At 43.4% G+C, this 20,872-nt stretch overlaps 1 protein-coding gene across 4 annotated transcripts in view; it reads left to right on the top strand.

Annotated features, from left to right (window-relative positions):
• Positions 1-20,872, top strand: part of LOC124612366 (glutamyl aminopeptidase-like) — a 294,609-nt gene that overhangs the window by 235,748 nt on the left and 37,989 nt on the right. For all 4 annotated transcript variants that reach the window (XM_047140528.1, XM_047140527.1, XM_047140529.1 and 1 more), the window contains one exon: positions 19,638-19,780. In XM_047140528.1, the coding sequence (XP_046996484.1) occupies positions 19,638-19,780 (143 nt within the window). The remainder of the gene's footprint in view (positions 1-19,637; positions 19,781-20,872) is intronic.

The raw sequence follows: 20,872 nt of genomic DNA, 5'->3' as shown, positions 1-20,872 counted from the left end.
ATTTTACTGATGCTCACTCACCGACCCTCCGTGGGTTCCGTGTTTTCTGTCGAAATCGGGTCGGACCCTTGCGGGCTTCTGGTGGCGTTTGTATGTTGGTCCGTACAGACATTGCTAGCACGTGGATTCCTCTCCAAACTACATTGGAAGCAGTTGCTGTTAGGGTCCACTTAGACTCTGCAGTCACAGTATGCAATCTTTATCTCCCTCCTGACAGGACTCTTACACCTGCTGCCTTAACCACCCTTCTTCAGCAACTTCCTCCTCCCTTCCTCCTCCTTGGGGATTTTAATGCTCATCATCCTTTGTGGGGCAGTGCCTTTCCATCTAGACGAGGTCTTCTTATCGACCAATTTATTGCAGACCACGACCTGTGCCTTCTTAATGATGGCTCCCCTACTCATTTCAGTGCTGGTCATGGTACCTTTTCCGCCATTGATCTTTCTCTTTCTTCTCCCTCTCTCCTCCCTTCATTACACTGGTCGCCACACGACGACCTTTGTGATAGTGACCATTTCCCGTTGCTTATCACGCTCCCTTCCCACTCCCTGATGGAGAGGTTACCTCGTTGGTCTTTCCACCGCGCCGATTGGCCTCTATATACTGCACAGGTCGAGTTTTCTCCCTCTTTGTCGGGTTGTATTGATGACGTCCTACGTGACGTGTCTGACGCGATTGTTCGCGCTGCTAACCTTGCTGTCCCGCGCTCATCTGGACAATTTCGTCGTCGGCAAGTCCCGTGGTGGAGTACGGCCATTGCCATTGCCATCCGTGATCGCCGTCGAGCTTTGCAACACTTTAAGAGGCACCCATCTGTAGCCAGCCTTTCTACCTTTAAGCGCCTTCGCGCTAAAGCCCGTTATTTAATCAAACAGAGCAAGCGGATATGTTGGGAACGATTCGTTTCTTCCCTTGGTTCCACTGTCCCTCTGTCACGGGTATGGGCTACACTTCGCTCTCTCCAAGGTTGCCATCGGCAGTCCACCCTCCCAGGCCTTCACCTCCCAGATGGCATTTGTACGGACCCATTAGTTCTCGCAGAACATCTTGCGACCCATTTTGCAGTGGCATCAGCGTCGGCCTCCTATCCAGCTGCTTTCCTTCATCAAAAACAGCAGGCTGAAGCTGTCACCTTATGTTTCACCACTTGTGAGTCAGAATCTTACAACGAACCTTTCACTGAATGGGAATTTCTTTCTGCTCTATCTGCTTCTCATGATACGGCTCCTGGCCCAGATTCCATTCATAACCAGCTGCTTCAACATCTCAGTGCTCCACAACGGCACCATCTTCTTCGGGTGTTTAACCGTATCTGGCTCCAGGGTGACTTCCCTTCTCAGTGGAGGGATAGCATTGTGGTTCCTGTCCTTAAGCCTGGTCAGAACCCCCTATCTGTTGATAGCTATCGGCCAATTAGTTTGACCAATGTTGGTTGTAAGTTACTTGAACGGCTGGTAGCCCGTCGGCTCACTTGGGTCCTCGAATCTCGGGATCTATTGTCCCCTTACCAGTGTGGCTTTCGAGAGGGACGATCTCCAATCGATCATTTGCTTCGCTTGGAATCCGCAGTTCGGCAGGCTTTTTCCCAGCGCCGCCATTTGGTTGCAGTGTTTTTTGACCTTCGCAAGGCCTATGACACGGCCTGGCGCCATCACATCTTACTAACCCTTCATCAGTGGGGTCTTCGGGGCCCACTCCCGATTTTTATCCGCCAGTTCCTGATCCATCGGTCATTCAGAGTTCGAGTTGGTACTGCTTTTAGTTCTCCACGGACCCAGGAGACGGGCATCCCACAGGGTTCTGTCTTGAGTGTCCTTCTTTTCCTCATTGCTATCGATGGACTTGTGGCCTCTGTCGGTCCCTTGGTCGCCCCTGCCCTGTATGTGGATGATTTCTGCATTTGGGTTAGTTCCTCCTCGATGCCATCTGCAGAACGGCAGCTCCAGGTGGCTATACGGCGTGCCTCTGCATGGACCCTCTCCCACGGGTTTCAATTCTCTCCTTTAAAATCGCGGGTGGTCCACTTCTGTCGCCGTACTACGGTCCACCCTGATCCAGAGCTCTATCTCGCTGCACAAAGATTGCCTGTGGTTCCACAGTTTCGTTTCCTAGGTCTTCTTTTCGACAACAAGCTCACTTGGCTGCCCCATATCAGACTCCTGAAGGTAGGATGTTTCCGTAAACTCAATGTCCTTCGCTTCCTTGCCCACTCCTCCTGGGGTGCGGACCGTTCCCTCCTCCTCCGTCTTTATCGTGCTCTAGTTCTGTCACGTTTGGACTATGGTTGTCAAGTTTATGGTTCAGCTGCTCCTTCCACGCTGCACGTGCTGGATCCAGTCCACCATCGTGGTATCCGTTTGGCCACCGGTGCCTTCCCTACTAGCCCTGTTGATAGTCTCCTGGTTGAAGCTGGGATCCCCCCCCTTTCTGTTCGGCGGTCACAGCTTCTGGTGTCTTATGCCCTTACTATCCGTTCTTCTCCCGCTCATCCTTCCTATTCTATCCTATTCCCAGACCATGGACGTCGCCCGCCTGACTCCCGCCCTCGGGCGGGTTTACCGGTTGGGCTGCGCCTTGCGTCTCTTACCCGTGATTTTCGGCTTCCTTCTTTGTCCTGTCTTCCTCGCTCCCTCCCCTCCACCCCTCCTTGGTTAGTTCCTCGGCCTCGAATTCGGATGGATCTCCGCCGCGGTCCGAAAGATTCCATCCCCCCGGTGGTGTTTCGTTCCTTTTTCCGCCAAATTTTATGGGAGTTTCGGGATGCTGTTGTTTTTTACACTGATGGCTCTAAATCTGCTGATCATGTTGGGTATGCCTTCACGTCCTTTGTTGGAACGGAAAATCATCTACTGCCACCCTCATGTGGGGTGTTTACTGCGGAATTGATGGCAATTTCCCAGGCCCTTACCTTTATTAAACAATCCCAACACAACCGCGTTTTGTTATGTACGGACTCGATGAGTGGCCTTCTTGCTATTGACCGGTGTTTTTCGCGCCATCCCTTGGTCTCTGCCATCCATGACCATCTCGCTGATCTTCACCGTGCTGCTTGTTCCATTGACTTCCTATGGGTCCCGGGCCATGTGGGTATCCCGGGTAATGAGCTCGCTGATCGTTTGGCTGGGGGAGCAGTTACTTACCCCCCGTTTTCTGTAACCCCTCCTGCAGCGGATTTACGGCTTCACATCAAATCCCACTTTGCACAGTCATGGGCCAATTCTTGGGAGGCTACTCCACTGTCTAATAAACTTCGTGCCATTAAGGTGAATACAGGCCCATGGCGTTCTTCCTTTAGCCTCTCCCGCAAGGACTCGACCACACTGTGTCGTCTCCGCATTGGCCATACCAGGCTGACCCATGGTTTCCTTTTGCGTGATGAGCCACCCCCGCTATGTGGTTGTGGAGCCTTCCAGTCAGTGGCCCACATTTTGGTTGAATGCCTCCTTCTTTTGGCTCTGCGTGCTAAGTACAGACTCCCCCACACTTTACCTTTGATGTTGGCTGACGATTCCCGGATGGTCTCTCTGGTTCTAGATTTCCTCCGGGAGAGTGGTTTTTATTCTCAGTTTTAAAGTTTTTAATCTCCCTCTGGTGTTGGGGCAGGGCGGTGAGTGTTTGGGTGTCTCCCACTGTAGGCAGTGTTCAGAGATTCCCGATTCACCTCCCTGACCGGAATTCTCTTTTCTTTCCCTTTTACTCTGTTTTTACCCCTTCTTTTTAAGGCTTGGTTAGTTTTTCTATTCCCATACGTACTTTCTGCATTATAGCAGTTGTACCTTTTAAGTCACAGGTGGTCTTGCCTATGCTGTTTCAGCATAGTGTTGGGTTCGTTCTCTTGCCAACTTCCCTCATTTGTTTTTACTAATGACAACGTGACTGCCCTTTTACGTTTCCCCTTTATCCGTTTTATTTTTCTGACTATACTGAGATGTCCCGTTAGCAGAATGGAGTCTATTTGAAACAAGGGACTGATGACCTTGCTGTTTGGTCCCTTTAATCTCAAACAACCAACCAACCAACCAACCCTGCCACCCGTTATGAACGTTTGAGTCTTCCAGTCTATATCCGGCAAATTAAAATCTCCACCCATAACTATAACATGGTGGGGAAATCTACTCGAAACATTTTCCAAATTATCCTTCAGGTGCTCAGCCACAACAGCTGCTGAGCCAAGGCGCCTATAGAGACATCCAATTACCATGTCTGAGCCTGCTTTAACTGTGACCTTCGCCCAAATTATTTCACATTTCAGATCTCCGTCAATTTCCTTCGATAATATTGCACTTCTTATCGCTATAAACACGCCTCCCCCTTCACTGTCCAGCCTGTCTCTGCAGTATACATTCCAATCTGAGTTTAGGATTTCATTACTGTTTACGTCTGGTTTCAGCCAACTCTCTGTCCCTAGTACTATATGGGCGTTGTGACCATTTATTAATGAGAGCAGTTCTGGGACCTTTCTATAGACGCTCCTGCAGTTTACTATTAGCACATTAATATTGTTATTCCCTGTTGCATTTTGCCTACTCCTACCTTGCCGTGTCTCAGGAGGCGTCTTGTCGGGCCTAGGGAGGGAATTCTCTAACCTAAAAAACCCCCATGTGCACTCCATACGTACTCCGCTACCCTTCTAGCTGCTTGTGGCGTGTAGTGCACGCCTGAACTATTCAGGGGGACCCTACATTTCTCCACCCGATAGCGGAGGTCGAGAAATTTGCACCCCAGATCTCCGCAGAATCGTCTGAGCCTCTGGTTTAAGCCTTCCACTCGGCTCCAAACCAGAGGACCGCGATCGGTTCTGGGAACGATACTACAAATAGTTAGCTCTGATTCCACCCCATGAGCGAGGCTTTCCGCCTTCACCAATTCCGCCAACCACCTGTACGAACTGAGGATGATCTCTGAACCCAGACGGCAGGAGTCATTGGTGCCGTCATGAGCAACAATTTGCAGTCGGGTGCACCCAGTGCTCTCTATCGCCGACAGCAGGGCCTCCTCCACATCTTGGATGAGACCCCCCAGCAAGCAGACAGAGTGAACACTGGCCTTCTTCCCCGACCTTTCCGCTATTTCCCTAGGGGGCTCCATCACCCACCTAATGTTGGAGCTCCCAATAACTAATAAACTCCTCCCCCCGTGTGCCTGCTCAGACCTTGCTGAAGGAGCAGCCACATGTCCACTCACAGGCAGAGCAGGCGATGCCACACGGCCAGCCTCCACATTTACCCTCCACCTCGTGCGCCGCGAACGCCGCTGAACCCGCCACTCCCATTCGGGAGAGGATGGCCCAACTGCGCCCGGTACCCGTGAAGATGTCTCGACAGCAGGGACAGTGGGTGAAGCATGTAACACCTGGGGTGTACCATGCGGTGCACCAGACCCCCCACTGCCGCTACACTCCGAGGCAGCAGCCTGAAGACGGCTGACCGTGGCCATCAACACGCTCAGCTGTTCGCGAACAGTGGCCAGCTCCTCCTGCTTCCATACACAGCAGTCACACATCCTATCCATCCTAAGGAATCAATTTACTGTAGAGTTAATCAACTTTTAACTAGACTGCTAATTCACTAAAGGCGGCTGCTTGTTGACTAAACTGTGATTGCTAGCCACTTCTTGTAGAAAACAATGAAAACAGCACTACCTGTCTTTGGACTGTATTGAAAACAAACACTAGCACTACTGGCACTATGGTTGACTAAAGGGACTCTCTCTGTCTGTATTCAAAACAAACACGAAGTCTATGGAACACTATTACTAGCACTCGACAATTAAAGCTTCCTAAAAGCAAAAACACATGGAAGAAGAAGAGACAAGTAAGAAAAATACAGTTAATACTTAAATTAAGGTAGCTTGCTGCACAGCAGATGTGAAGCAGACGGCAGTTACGATGACACCAACATTGTCTTCACCATTGACTGACTTTACCGTGCTTTTTTCAGTCTTAATGAACCTGGAATCTTTCGTCACCTGTAATTACTCTATTTAACCAATCTGGGTCATTTTTAGTCTGATTAATCAGTTCTTGGCACACCTCAAGTCGGTATTGTCTCTGGTCACGTGACAACAGTTTTGGAATGAATTTTGCGGACACTTGACGCATGTTCAGATCTACAGTTACAATTGACTTAACTGCATAGAAACTTAATTTAAGTTCATCAGCCATCTCTCTAAATGTAAGTCTACGATCAGAGTGCACTAAGTTGTGAACTTTCACAACATTTTCATTCATTTTTTAGGTGGAAGGATGGTCAGACCGTAGTTTACTTTTAAATGATTCGCGGCCATTTGTAAATCTGTTGAACCAGACAAAAACATTTGAATGGCTCATACAATTACCTGCAAAAGCTGTTTTTAATAGTCCATAAGTCTCAGAAGCTGATTTCCTGGTTTTATAACAAAATTTCACACAAACTCATTGTTCTGTTTTTACGTTCATTTTCACACAGACAGAATCTGGTAACAAGCCCTAACCAACGTGCACTCAACCAGCTGCCACAGTGAAATGAACAAAGAAAATGCAGTTTCCTGTCTGAGGGCTTTCAAGGACAAGGCAATGACTCACTCCCCACCCTCCGTTTACCTGCCCACCAAACCAGTAAGCAGTAGCGGATCCATTCTTAAAACTTTCCAGTCACACCTCGTATATACCAGGAGAAAAATAGCTACTCTGAAGAAAGGCCACTGCTCCCTGTCCTAACTGTTAACCTACTGTTTCTGTCTAAAACCTTTATGTAACTTTAAACATACATTGTGATGTATTCCTTCCCTTTTGATGCACTCAGTTCCCTGTGTCTGAGAAATCTCATGTCTCAATAGACTGAAATGATATGCTGTAAACTGATCTCTGTAGGATAGTGCCAAATGATGTAGACCAAACAGCATATGAATATTAAAAGTGACTCCTCCCACTTCATTCACACTATCACATTGTGAATAGCCAATTCCAGTTATACAGAACACAGAGCCACAGATAAAAAGACCCACATCTTTTCCTTTGTAAACATATCCAGTAGAGAATTAATTCAACCATTAATCAGAGTCATAGGACTTGTTGCACTTCACAATGGCATAATTTGCAATTAATAGTGCACACAATATAACTTGCTATACAGTCAGCAGAATGAATTACACTATTCAGTAAATAACAGTGGTTGAACATTAACACTTTGAGGTTACAGATATGATACATAAATGTTACCCATATGATGTCAAAGCACAGATTTTCACATGAGATGTTTGTGTTGGATAACTTCCTTAGAACTCTAACCAACATAGTTATATTACCCCAATGCTGGCCAATCACAGACTCCCTTTTACTGGAATAGTTGTTGTCTATTCACTCGCCCAACTGAGACTTGAGCACTATCCAGTGTAGAAATGTTACTCAATTACTTGCCAGTCGCAGACTTTTTCTTTAATCAACACAGAGATGTGAGCATTGTGCTAGCTCGGTACAGAGTGCTGATTTTGGAGGAGAGGTGGCTGTATAAAGACAGCCATAAAAATATGGTGTAATTTCTGAAATAACTTACTGTTTTGAAAATCAGCTACACTAGATTTTACTATATTGCATGGATTCTAGGACTTTACTATTATCTGGCTTCTGAAAAATGTCTCAGGTTAGTAAATCATAAAAGTATATGGAACATTATTATGCTTCCCTAGTCTGAAATCCCCTACTTACAAGAGTGGTATCCTCCTTCAAATCAGTCTTTTAATGAATCTGTCAAACATCAGAATTTTATACGTGTTAAAGCAAAATAGGTAATCAAAATTATGAATGTTCAAACTTTTAATGTCAATTAATGTGCAAATTAATTAGTTCCAAGTAATTTAAAGTATGATCTCAGATAGTTGGAAAGTACACTTTTGAATGAGTGGTAAAAATACCTCCAATGCTGTCTGTTAGGTCAAAATATTATCCCATTACACAAAGTTGTTGTTACTTTAAGTAGCCATAATTTTCAATTACTCAGGCTTATAACAAAACTAATTCCATAACTGTAATCAGGACAATAAATATAAATAATTGAACCATAAATTTAAATGAAATTTCATATAAATAACAATTTGACATATTCCTGTATGTATTACATGTGTAACTGCATTAGATATATACAATGAAACAGAAAAAGAAATAGTTACTCATGGGAACATAAAATGTAAAAGGTAGAGTAGTTTCCAGCTTGCTACATTTCAATCTCTGTCATTCTGTCATTTGTCTATATACTGGCAAAGTCAAGACTTGTGTAGCAAAAATATTAGAGTTGCACCAAATTTACAACCCTGAGTCTGATTATTCTGATAAATTGTGCAAGGAATGTCTAATGAAGTACTCTTTTACTTTGTCTTTAATTCTTTGGGAATTTTTCAATTTTGTATGTGATATCCAGTGCAACAGATTATTGACATTTACACTAGAGTATAAAACTCCATTCTGAACATTATAGAGGGATATATATAGTCCATATCAGAATTATTTATACTTCTAGTATATTGGTTGTGAATTGCGGAGTTTTTTCGAAATTCACTCTTGTAATTAACAACAAACATCATTAGGGAGTGAATGTATTGCCATGTAAATGTAAGAACTCCTGGGTTCCAGAAGAGGCTTCTGCAAATTACCCACTTTTCAATTTAACTAATCTGTATCATTCCCAAGGTCTGTAAATAATTTTAAGCTTGACAAGAACGTCTAACTCACTAGGTCCACTCAGCGTGAGGAAGGTCATAGTCATAAAGAAGCCAAATACTACACAAAAGCATTCCACACTGACAATTTTGGCTTGCTCCTTGTTTCTTCGGAGAGTCGTAATGTTTATCTGCTGATCGTAGTTCCTTTTGGCACAAAACCCACCAAATGAACACCCTCAAGATACCAAAAAAACTATCACTGTGAAATTTTTTCATAGGAAAAAGCTTAACACATAGTTCTTCAGAAACTCACAATATGCAAATCCAAACTAATAAAAATGACCAACAAGAACCAGAAGTAGACATCAGTGATCAAAAATGATCATGTGCCGGATGAGTCTCCATGTGGGAAGTTCCTGGGCAACCAAATGGATCATAAACTGAAGCAGCGCCAATATGCGAATGAATGAGGTAAGAAGCTTAGTTCAGTGTGGTTTGCACTCAAATAAATCTCTTATTGTGTTGGCTAGTAGACAGTCCTGCTAGGATACTTTCACACAGTTCTGTCCTACAGCATAATCTTCTGCAACAATGTGAAGGTGAAAAGGTACAGAAGTGTGCAGAAAGAACATTGCATAAAGTTGAAAAGTGGGTAATTTGCAGAAGCCTCTTCAGGAACCCAGGAGTTCTTACATTTACATGGCAATACATTCACTCCCTAATGATGTTTGTTGTTAATTACAAGAGTGAATTTCGAATAAACTCCACAATTCACAACCAATATACTATAAGTATAAATAATTCTGATATGGACTATATATATATCCCTCTATAATGTTCAGAATGGAGTTTTATACCCTAGTGTAAATGTCAATAACCTGTTGCACTGGGTATCACATACAAAATTGAAAAATTCCCAAACAATTAAAGACAAAGTGAAAGAGTACTTCATTAGACATTCCTTTCACAATTTATCATAATATTTGGACTCATGGTTGTAAATTTGGTGCAACTCATTCATTTTTAAGCTGTTTCCCACAAGTCACTAGGTAAATACCACACCAGTACCCAGGTTCCACCTCAGTTACATGATCTGCAAATTAAAAAAACTTTTGCCCATTTCCACATGCAGATAGTTGGGGTACACATTTCATCCCAGAAGTAACAAGGTGGTGACGAGAAGGGCATCTCGCGACCCCTTATATAACCATGCCAAATCTGTAAATAACCAAGCTGACTCTGTGCACAAGAAAAAAAAATGATCAAATCATTACATCTTTATTTTATTTTAAATAATACACTGTTATTACACTGACCATTGATGTTATTTGACAATGAATTAAATATTTCAGTACTGCAATGCTGTACACCTTTCTGTACCTGGAGTATATCTGCAAAGCCACAATGGAAGTCACCTATCTTCCTGTTTCGTTATCATGGTTCATTATGACCGAAGATGATGAGCAGGAAACCCGTCAAACATTGTAATAGCACCCTATCATGACGGGGATGATAAACCAAGATGATTTCATCAATGAAGTTCATGAGGAAGCTTGCAGTCTACATTTTACATTATTTTTCATAATGATTTATTTGGGTAGTTTTGCCTAATTTTTTGATCTAATGTACAATCTGCATTTTTGTTTTCAAAATATCCTTATCCCCTTTGTGACCCATGGCTTTTTTTGTGATTTCTATGAGCCAGTCCCTGTAAACTCTTTTTGGAAAGAAATTTTCAAATATTATTGTAATTTAATTGCAAAACAGATTGTATTTGAAACTGACATCTCTTCAGTTTACAGTGTGGGGGCATGATTTAAAGGCCTTAATCATTTCTTGCTCTGACTGTCTTTCAGTGAGGCTCAGTTTTATTCTGGAAAATACACTCCTGGGAATTGAAATAAGAACACCGTGAATTCATTGTCCCAGGAAGGGAAAACTTTATTGACACATTCCTGGGGTCAGATACATCACATGATCACACTGACAGAACCACAGGCACATAGACACAGGCAACAGAGCATGCACAATGTCGGCACTAGTACAGTGTATATCCACCTTTCGCAGCAATGCAGGCTCCTATTCTCCCATGGAGACGATCGTAGAGATGCTGGATGTAGTCCTGAGGAACGGCTTGCCATGCCATTTCCACCTGGCGCCTCAGTTGGACCAGCGTTCGTGCTGGACGTGCAGACCGAGTGAGACGACGCTTCATCCAGTCCCAAACATGCTCAATGGGGGACAGATCCGGAGATCTTGCTGGCCAGGGTAGTTGACTTACACCTTCTAGAGCACGTTGGGTGGCACGGGATACATGCGGACGTGCATTGTCCTGTTGGAACAGCAAGTTCCCTTGCCGGTCTAGGAATGGTAGAACGATGGGTTCGATGACGGTTTGGATGTACCGTGCACTATTCAGTGTCCCCTCGACGATCACCAGTGGTGTATGGCCATTGTGGGAGATCGCTCCCCACACCATGATGCCGGGTGTTGGCCCTGTGTGCCTCGGTCGTATGCAGTCCTGATTGTGGCGCTCACCTGCACGGCGCCAAACACGCATACGACCATCATTGGCACCAAGGCAGAAGCGACTCTCATCGCTGAAGACGACACGTCTCCATTCGTCCCTCCATTCACGCCTGTCGCGACACCACTGGAGGCGGGCTGCACGATGTTGGGGCGTGAGCGGAAGACGGCCTAACGGTGTGCGGGACCGTAGCCCAGCTTCATGGAGACGGTTGCGAATGGTCCTCGCCGATACCCCAGGAGCAACAGTGTCCCTAATTTGCTGGGAAGTGGCGGTGCGGTCCCCTACGGCACTGCGTAGGATCCTACGGTCTTGGCGTGCATCCGTGCGTCGCTGCGGTCCGGTCCCAGGTCGACGGGCACGTGCACCTTCCGCCGACCACTGGCGACAACATCGATGTACTGTGGAGACCTCACGCCCCACGTGTTGAGCAATTCGGCGGTACGTCCACCCGGCCTCCCGCATGCCCACTATACGCCCTCGCTCAAAGTCCATCAACTGCACATACGGTTCACGTCCACACTGTCGCGGCATGCTACCAGTGTTAAAGACTGCGATGGAGCTCCGTATGCCACGGCAAACTGGCTAACACTGACGGCGGCGGTGCACAAATGCTGCGCAGCTAGCGCCATTCGACGGCCAACACCGCGGTTCCTGGTGTGTCCGCTGTGCCGTGCATGTGATCATTGCTTGTACAGCCCTCTCGTAGTGTCCGGAGCAAGTATGGTGGGTCTGACACACCGGTGTCAATGTGTTCTTTTTTCCATTTCCAGGAGTGTATTAATAATCATTAATATTAAGTCTTTGACCATCATTGTCAGAGAGACCATTCAATATTTTACTAATAATGATACTGCCAGCTTTTCTTCAGTCTGCAAAAATATTGTCAATCAGGGTGCTTGAATTTGAACCTACTGTGATAGAAAAATTGACTACTAGTTGAGGTTGTGAATGTGCATCAAATTTTCCAAGTCCATCTTCCTGCTACTCTGTTAGGAAACTCACATTGAAATCTCTAAGTACTATGACATCTCATTTACATCTCCAAAGGTGCGGTAGAAGTTGATCCAGGTCTTCCAAAAAGAGGTCAAGATTCCTTGAATGTGCCCAACATAGTGCTACAATTAAAGAGGTTGGGTTATTTACAGGCAGTTCAGTGGCACCGGCACTGTTGATCCCCACAAAAATCGTGCACTTCCATTGCATTTCATGTGGCACCGTTCTTAACAAAGATAGCAACACATCCTTTTTTTCGGTCGTGTAACATCAACAAACTGCAACTGGATGTTAACAATCAAATTCCAGAACAGGTGTGGTGCTCAGTGTAGCAATTACAGGGGTGTGTTCTACACTTTCTTGGCTGTGCACATTGATTTTGAGCTCATTTAACTTATTACAAAGGCCTCTAATATTATGGTGGAAAATAGGCAGTTTAAGCTATCCAGAAACAGTTACAGTGCTTTGTCTAAAACAGAACTAGTAGCCAATGAATTCAGGGATGCATTTTTGTTCTGTGATTTCAAAAACCATTTGCCGAATGCAGTCTACCTATAGCCAATGTGTTTTGCAGAGTTCATTTCATTTAATAAGTGATCTGTGTAGGGGCATTGGTTTCGACTGTTCCCTGTTTCTCATTCTTTTAAGAATATTACAGTTACTTTGGGTAATTTCTTTTTGGCAGATGAGTTAACATGCAGTTCATGGTTTGTGTAATGTGCTATATTGAAGCCTTTACTTTCATCATGTTCACATTCATGCTGCTACAGATTTCTGCATATTACGTATTTGTGTCTTACACTCACTGGTGGCCGGTTATCATACGCTAATGTGCTACAGCACACTGTAAAATTGTCATTTCTCTTTGAATGCAAGCTGGAAATCACACTGGAGTTAATGCCATTCCTCTTTGAATGTGTGCTGGAATGCAAATGAAACAGGGGAACACATTGTGTAGTGCTCTCTTGGTGATAACTAAAAACCATTGTCAGGTGCTGAAATGATGGTCAGCCACACTACGATTAGCTCAGCGAAGTGATGCAGCTGTGTGTTTTCTACTGTGCATGCTCTGTTGTGATGTCATTCCTTCTGGCACTGTGAGTGCTACGTTACTCGCAGCACCACATCAGTATTTTTCTTGGAAATCACATGTAAAGTGTTGTGCAAGCTTTTTAAAGTGCCGTTGTCTTAAAGGCACTGTGGTCGAGTGGTGTAAAGTACAGACTGGTAATTTGTGGGCCTGGGTTCCATTCCCACTGACATCAACATTTATTCCCGCCAACCCAACCTCCTCACAATGCTAAACTACTAATTATAAAATTAAAAAATAACAGTTCAGTTTATACAAATAAAGTTAATATACTCAATATTATGAAAAGTATAGTTGCTACTCACCATATTGTGGAGATAGGCACAAGAAAAAGACTGACAGAAAGTAAGCTTTTGGCCAACAAGGGCTTCACTGAAAACACACACACACACACACACACACACACACACACACACACAAACGTGCGCGTGGGACCACAGTCTCTGGCAGCTGAAACCAGAAACCAGACTGTATGGTGCTGTGAGTAATGTAGCACTCTGACATTGGTTTTAAGTTATCACAGAGAGAGCACTACAAAATGTGTTCCCCTGTTTTATTTGCCTCTCCCACAATGCGAGCAGTAGTGCATGATGGGAGAGGCAACTGGATGGTGGGGGTAAGGAGGACATTTTGGTGGGCTGGAGGAGGGATAGCAGGGTAGAGGGGGGAGACAGTAAAGTGCTGCTTGTGGGAGCATAGAGGGGCAAGATGGAGAGGGGGTACGGCAGCTACGTGCAGTTGGGAGGTTGTATAGGGGCCGGGGAGGGTGGTAGTGGAAAAGGAGAGAAATAAAAAGACTGAGAGTGCATTGGTGGAATAGAGGGCTGTATAGGGCTAGATGGGTAAGGACAATGACAAAAGTTGAGGGCAGGAGGGTTAGGGGAACATAGGATATATTGCAGGGAGCGGTCCCATCTGTGCTGTTCAGAAAAGCTGGTGTTGGTGGGAAAGATCCAGATGGCACAGGGTGTGAATCAGTCGTTTGAAATGAAGAATGTGTTGGACGATGTGCTCAGCAACAGGGTGGTCCGGCTGTTTCTTGGCTATGGTTTGTTGGTGGCCATTCATGTGGACAGACAGCTTGTTGGTTGTCATGACCATGCAGAATGCAGCACAGTGATATCCGGTTACCTAGTAGATCACATTATTGGTTTCACTGCCTTTCACTGCCTTTGACCAGATAGTTGATGTTCATGAATGGACTGGAGTAGGTGGTGGCGGGAGGATGTACAGGGCAGGTCTTGCATCCAGGCCTTGCATACAAGCTATGGGGCAAGGGATTGGGGGCAGGTGATGTGTAGGGGTGGATGAGGATATTGCGTAGCTTCGGTGAGTGGTAGAATAGCACTTTGGGAGGGGTGGGAAGGACAGTGGATAGGGCACTTCTGATTTCAGGGCATGAAGAGAGGTAGTCGAAACCGTGGTGGAAACTGTAATTCAGCTGCTCCAGTCTTGGTTGGTACTGAGTCATGAAAGGAATGCTCCTCTATGGCCAGACAGTGAGACTTCTGGAGGTGGACTGTGTTTGCACAAGGTTGGGAGGGTAATTACATTCTGTGAAGGCCTCAGTGAGTTTCACAGTATATTCTTGGGCTTCTTGGTGTGGAGTGAATGGCAGCTGTTGAAGTGGAGGTATTGCTGGTGGTTGGTATGTTTGGTATGAACAGAGGTACTGATGTAGCCATCTTTGAGGTGGAGGTCAACATCAAGGAAGGTGGCTTGTTGGATTGAATAGGAATAGAGGAGGGGGATGGGCAAGATGCTGTAAGATTCTAGAGGAATGTAGATAGGGTGTCGTCACCCTCGATCCAGATCACGAAGATGTTGTCAGTGAATCTGGACCAAGTGAGGGGCTTGGGATTGTAGGTGTTTAGGAAGGATTCCTCAAGATGGCCCATGAATAGGTTGGCATAGGCTGGTGCTGCACGGTGCCCATAGCCATGTCCTGGATTTGTTTGTAGGTAATGCTTTCAAAGGAGAAATAATTGTGGGTGAGCATATAGTTGGTCATGGTGACTGGGAAGGAGATTGGTTTGGAATCTGTTGGACACTGGGAGAGGTAGTGTTCAATTAATATAGTCAATTAATATATTTGATTTAATTATAATCTCTACTCTTCTAAGTCAAAAGGCTATAGACATGGGACAGGAGTCAACAATTTGGCTTTTGTATCACTGAAAATTTTAAAATATTTGCAAAATATTTTAATTACCTTCTTAATTGTCCAGAACCAATCCATGAGCTCAAATACTCAACTGCTCATGAATATCCAGAAGATTATTTACCCCAACTATCAAAGAAACTGAACAAGTTATTAAAACCATATAAAGCTAGTTACTGGAGAAGATTATTACAATGGAGCTTTTGTAGTGGTCTGTACCAAAAATTTAAAAAAAAAGGCTAAAATTAATCTTTCATAAAACTTGGACTCTACCAGGAGAGTGGAAGGTGGCCTCTATACATCCACTGCATAAGAAAGGCAATAAAAAAGTTGTTAACAACAGAGGAATTTCTTTACAACCAGTTGCTTATAATATATTTTCAAGTTTATACTGATCTGAGCAGAAACAACACTGGAAAGCAATGTAGGTGAATATCAAGGTGGTTTTAGGGAGGGAGCAAATATTTAATCTGAAGTCAACCAAATGTCACAGATTACTGAATTTGGAAGGTCAGTATTTTTCTTTGAAATTTCTTGTAATGTATTTTGCTAGCATAAGGTATGAGGAAGTTTTAAAGCATCATTCTCGTGATTCAAAGGTGGGTGAGTGGTCTGAAGCCTATATTGGTAATTTGTGAGCACTGGTTTGATTCCTGCAGCTACCAACTTTGTTTTTCTTTCCATTTTATTTTATTCCTCATACTGTTAAACTATTAATTGTTAAATTTAAATGAAACAATGGGAAATCCAGGGTGGAATGTAACAATATTGTGAAAATGGAAGTTGCCACTCACCATATAGCAGAGATGCTGAGTTGCAGAGAGGCACAACAAAAAGAATGTCACAAATGCAGCTTTTGGCCAATAAGGCCTTGATGCATCCACTGTGTGTGTGTGTGTCATTTAATTTTGATGAAAGCCTCATTGGCCAAAAGCTATATTTGTGACAATCTTTTGGTTGTGGCTGTCTGCAACTCAGCATATTTCTGCTATATGGTGAGTGGCAACTTTCCTTTTCACAATATTGTTAAATTTAAATATATTTAAATAGTCGAATATAATAGAAGGAAACATTCCACGTGGGAAAAATATATCTAAAAACAAAGATGATGTAACTTACCAAACGAAAGCGTTGACATGTTGATAGACACACAAACACACACATAAAATTCAAGTTTTTGCAACCAGCGGTTGCTTCATCAGGAAAGAGGGAAGGAGAGGGCAAGACGAAAGGATGTGGGTTTTAAGGGAGAGGGTAAGGAGTCATTCCAATTCCGGGAGTGGAAAGACTTACCTTAGGGGGGAAAAAAGGACAGGTATACACTCGCGCACACACACGCATATCCATCCGCACATATACAGACACAAGCAGACATTTGTAAAGGCAAAGAGTTCGGGCGGAGATGTCAGTCGAGGCAGAAGTACAGAGGCAAAGATGTTGTTGAATGACAGGTGAGGTATAAGCAGCGGCAACTTGAAATTAGCGGAGGTTGGGGCCTGGTGGGTAACGGAAAGAGAGGATATACTGAAGGGCAAGTTCCCATCTCCGGAGTTCTGGCAGGTTAGTGTTAGTGGCAAGTATCCAGATAACCCGGATGGTGTAACACTGTGCCAAGATGTGCTGGCCGTGCACCAAGGCATGTTTAGCCACAGGGTGATCCTCATTACCAATAAACACTCTCTGCCTGTGTTCATTCATGTGAATGGACTGTTTGTTGGTGGTCATTCCCACATAGAAAGCTTCACAGTGTAGGCAGGTCAGTTGGTAAATCACGTGGGTGCTTTCACACGTGGCTCTGCCTTTGATCGTGTACACCTTCCGGGTTACAGGACTGGAGTAGGTGGTGGTGGGAGGGTGCATGGGACAGGTTTTACACCGGGGGTATGTGTTTAGAAATTCAAAAAACTTTAACAGGTCAGTCTCACCCTGATTCCATATGGTAAAGATCTCGTTATTGTATCTAAACCAAACCAGAGACCAAAGGCCTACAAATCCCAGGAAACATTCTTCAAAGCGACACCTGAAAAGATTGGCACAGGAAGGAATCGTCCTTGTTCCCATGGCTGTGCTCCCAACTTGTTTGTATGTCTGTCCCTCAGAGGTAAAGTAGTTGTTGCTAAGTATAAAGTTGATTAAGTTGGGCAAGAAGGATGTTGTAGGTCTGGAACCTGGTGGGTGCTGGTTGAGGTAATGTTCAGCAGCAGACTGACCATGTACACAGCGTGTGTTGGCATAGAGGGAGGTGGCATCAGAGGTGACAAACAATGTATGTGATGGGTGTGGAGTGGCCACAGATTTCAGATGGAGGAGGGAAGTCTTTGTACTGTAGTCTGGAGGTGTTGATCAACTAAGGCAGATATAAGTTTGGTGGGTGCTTTGAAGCCACCAGCTTTGGGACAGCCAGTACGATTGGGTTTGTGAATTTCAGGAAGAAGGTAAAACATGGGAGTCTGTGGTTTGGGCAGCATAAGAAGTTCTATGGATTGAATTGTTAATCCTTGTGAGGTTTTAAGGAGGGATGTAGGTCAGTTTATATTGCAGGGATGGGACTTTGGTGGCAGGTGGTGTATGAAGAGGTGCCATACAGCTGGTACAGACACCCACTTACGAACTCCCATTGTTCAAGTACCACAGCGGTAGATCCCTTGTCTGCTGGGAGGATAATGATGGAGTCATCAATTTTTAGAAAATGAAGAGCCAGAAGTTTTGCAGAGGATAGGTTAGGGTCGTGTTGTACAGACATAAGGAAGGCCTGTGAGGCAATTGTGGATGTTAATAATTCTTGGAATGATTGTAAGGAGTTATTTTGAGGTTGTAGTGATGGATCAAGATGGAATTGTGGTTGGAACTGTTCAATGCAGGGTTCAGTCTCAGGTTTGCTTTTCAAAAGGTTTTGGGATTGGTTTGCAAAGTGATATTTCCTGTTTACATTACATGTGAAGGAACATAGGTCTTCGGTCTTCACCAAGACAGCATTATTAAATACAAATTTAGGGCTGAAAGTGAGACTCTTGGAAAATACAGGTAATTCTGGAGGGAAGAGTACCTTAGATGACTGGCTGAGAATACTGTACTGTTGTGGCTGGTTCTTATGATCATGAATTATCGTTGTTCTGGGAGACAGTGGTGAAGGCTGGGGAATGTTAAGAAGGTTGGTGAGGGAGTTTGTAGAAGAGAAATGCTGGTTGATGCTGTGGTTATTTACAGAGCTATAAAGAGATAGGAAAGGAAACACATGCTGTTGCAGGGTATTATATGGTAGGATAGCTTTTTGAGGTGAAGTCTGGCCTGTTGTTGCAATTTGAAGTTGGCTTCATGGATGGTACCATCCAAGGACTCATCAGGAACAGATAACTGTATGATTTTGTAGAAATAGAGATGTCATGTGGAGTGGAAATTGGCAGAAGAGGCATATAGGTCATAGATTAGCCAAGTAAGTACGGTAGTTGCTGTATTTGTAAGCTGTCAGTAATCTCTGTCATGCTTCTTGACCTATCTTCCACATTTAAGCTCTCAGGTTTTCAAGTCACGTCCATTGTACCCCAAAAAATCAGTCTTCCCATCTCATCTCGTCCAGTAGAGCTGCCCTTATCCAGAGTTGTGGGCAACTTTCCGAACTCTCAACCATTTCCTAAATCTTGCCAGTCCTTTTCCTTCATCCCTCTTCCTTCCCCTTCAACATTTCTGCCAGGAGGAGGAGCTGCTGACTCTGAAAGCTTGCACTTTTCTTTAACCTTTGGATGTGTTTTTTCCTGCTGCTGCTGCTTGGTGAGTGGTTTTTTTACCTATCCAATTTATGTTACATATTTTCAAAAATTGATTATTTTTGTTGATATAAAGGTGATTGAGTAAGCCTGTGTTGTGATTGGCACGTTTTTTGTTTGTAAAATATATTTATAGAATTTATTAAAGCCAAATTTTCTCCATATCACTCATAATAGATACTGAAAAAGTTTCCACAATAACATCTTCCAGCCTCAACAGCATCATAAATAAGCTATCTCATAGAACATAATTAATTATGAAGGATGACTACAGTGTGTAAGAAATGTTAACTAATTGGTGTAATAATATTTTACAAAGAAATAACATAATGTGGGTAATATACAGTTGATATTTTCTGCAGTGAAATTCCCCATTTTATTTTAATAATTACAATTAGAAATGTTTCCTACATATCTTCTTGTACATCAAGAATTCATAATGAATATTATTTCTCATTGTTACAGACTGATGCGCTCAGATGTTCTGGCATCAGCAATCTTATGTGATGTGAAAGAAACAGTGAAGGAAGCAACAGCAAAATTCAGAGACTGGATGAATAATGGCACACACATCCCTCCCAATCTAAGAGAAGTTGTCTATGTTGCAGGTTGTTATTCAAAATCTGAATATCTTAACATAATAAAAACTCACAAATCTTTTCTCTTTTTAGTAATCAAGCTTGTCTTGCAGAGTAATAATAAGTGTCTTTTAATATAAATCTGTGGTATGTGCACCATTCAGAAGTACATCTTGTATCGGGTACACTGAGATTCGTGACGGAGTGCAGCAACTAGCCACAAACTAGTTTTAGCTTAATTTATTCAAAAAGTACTTTTTGAGTAAAGTAACCAAAAACCAATTGGTGGCTGGTTGCTGTACACCATCAACAATTTGTCACTTCATAGCCATGTTCTCCACCTATGTTTTTGACAATTTTGTTTTGCATTGAGATTCTATTGTATATTTTTTTCTCCTAATAAACGAGCCAAGATCTTTTTGTACTACTGCCTATGTTTCATACGTGTTCCAGCTTAAATTTCTGCAATTTACCTCTTATTTTAGTTTTTATTTTATTTTATAATACTGACAAATATTTACACTTAACATGGATAAAAAAACATATGATGTTGCAGTAATATGATAAGATCTCTTTTTTCTGTGATCAGTATGGTGTGATAATTATTTTTACATTATTATAGAAGTGTTATTACTTAGCTTCTGCAGCTGCTTTGTAAACTGTCCAAATTTTAGTTCACTGGAAAGATGAGATGAAACCCCCATTGCACTAACTTCCCATGAAAAGTTCTTCTCTACTGCATTGTTGAGCTGCTTAAGCATCAGATGCAGTATGCATGATGAATTGTCTCAAAAACCTAAGGCATGACATTTTTTTCTCGAGGCAGAAAGTGTGACAGGTACTTAAAATTAATTTGTGTGGGGTTGGGGCAGGAGGAGAGCATTGTGTTCATATAAGAAGACTAATGTAGCACTGCAGATGGAATTTGTAATAATTTTTCATATTACATATAGCATTCAGTGGTGTGTTTTTTGACTGTGAACACAATCTCTTCACCTCTTCACCTTCATTTATATTTTGCAAATTATTTTAAAGTATGCAGCAAAGAGTCAGGTGGCAGCCACCAACCGGACAGCATTAGCAGAGAAGTAACTGATTTTGTGACATTTTACAAGCTCCTAA

The sequence above is a fragment of the Schistocerca americana genome, chromosome 4 (assembly GCF_021461395.2).
Source record: "Schistocerca americana isolate TAMUIC-IGC-003095 chromosome 4, iqSchAmer2.1, whole genome shotgun sequence".
Classification (NCBI taxonomy): Eukaryota; Metazoa; Arthropoda; class Insecta; order Orthoptera; family Acrididae; genus Schistocerca; species Schistocerca americana.
Note: the sequence above shows the minus strand (reverse complement) of the source record. Positions and strands in the feature narration are given on the sequence as shown.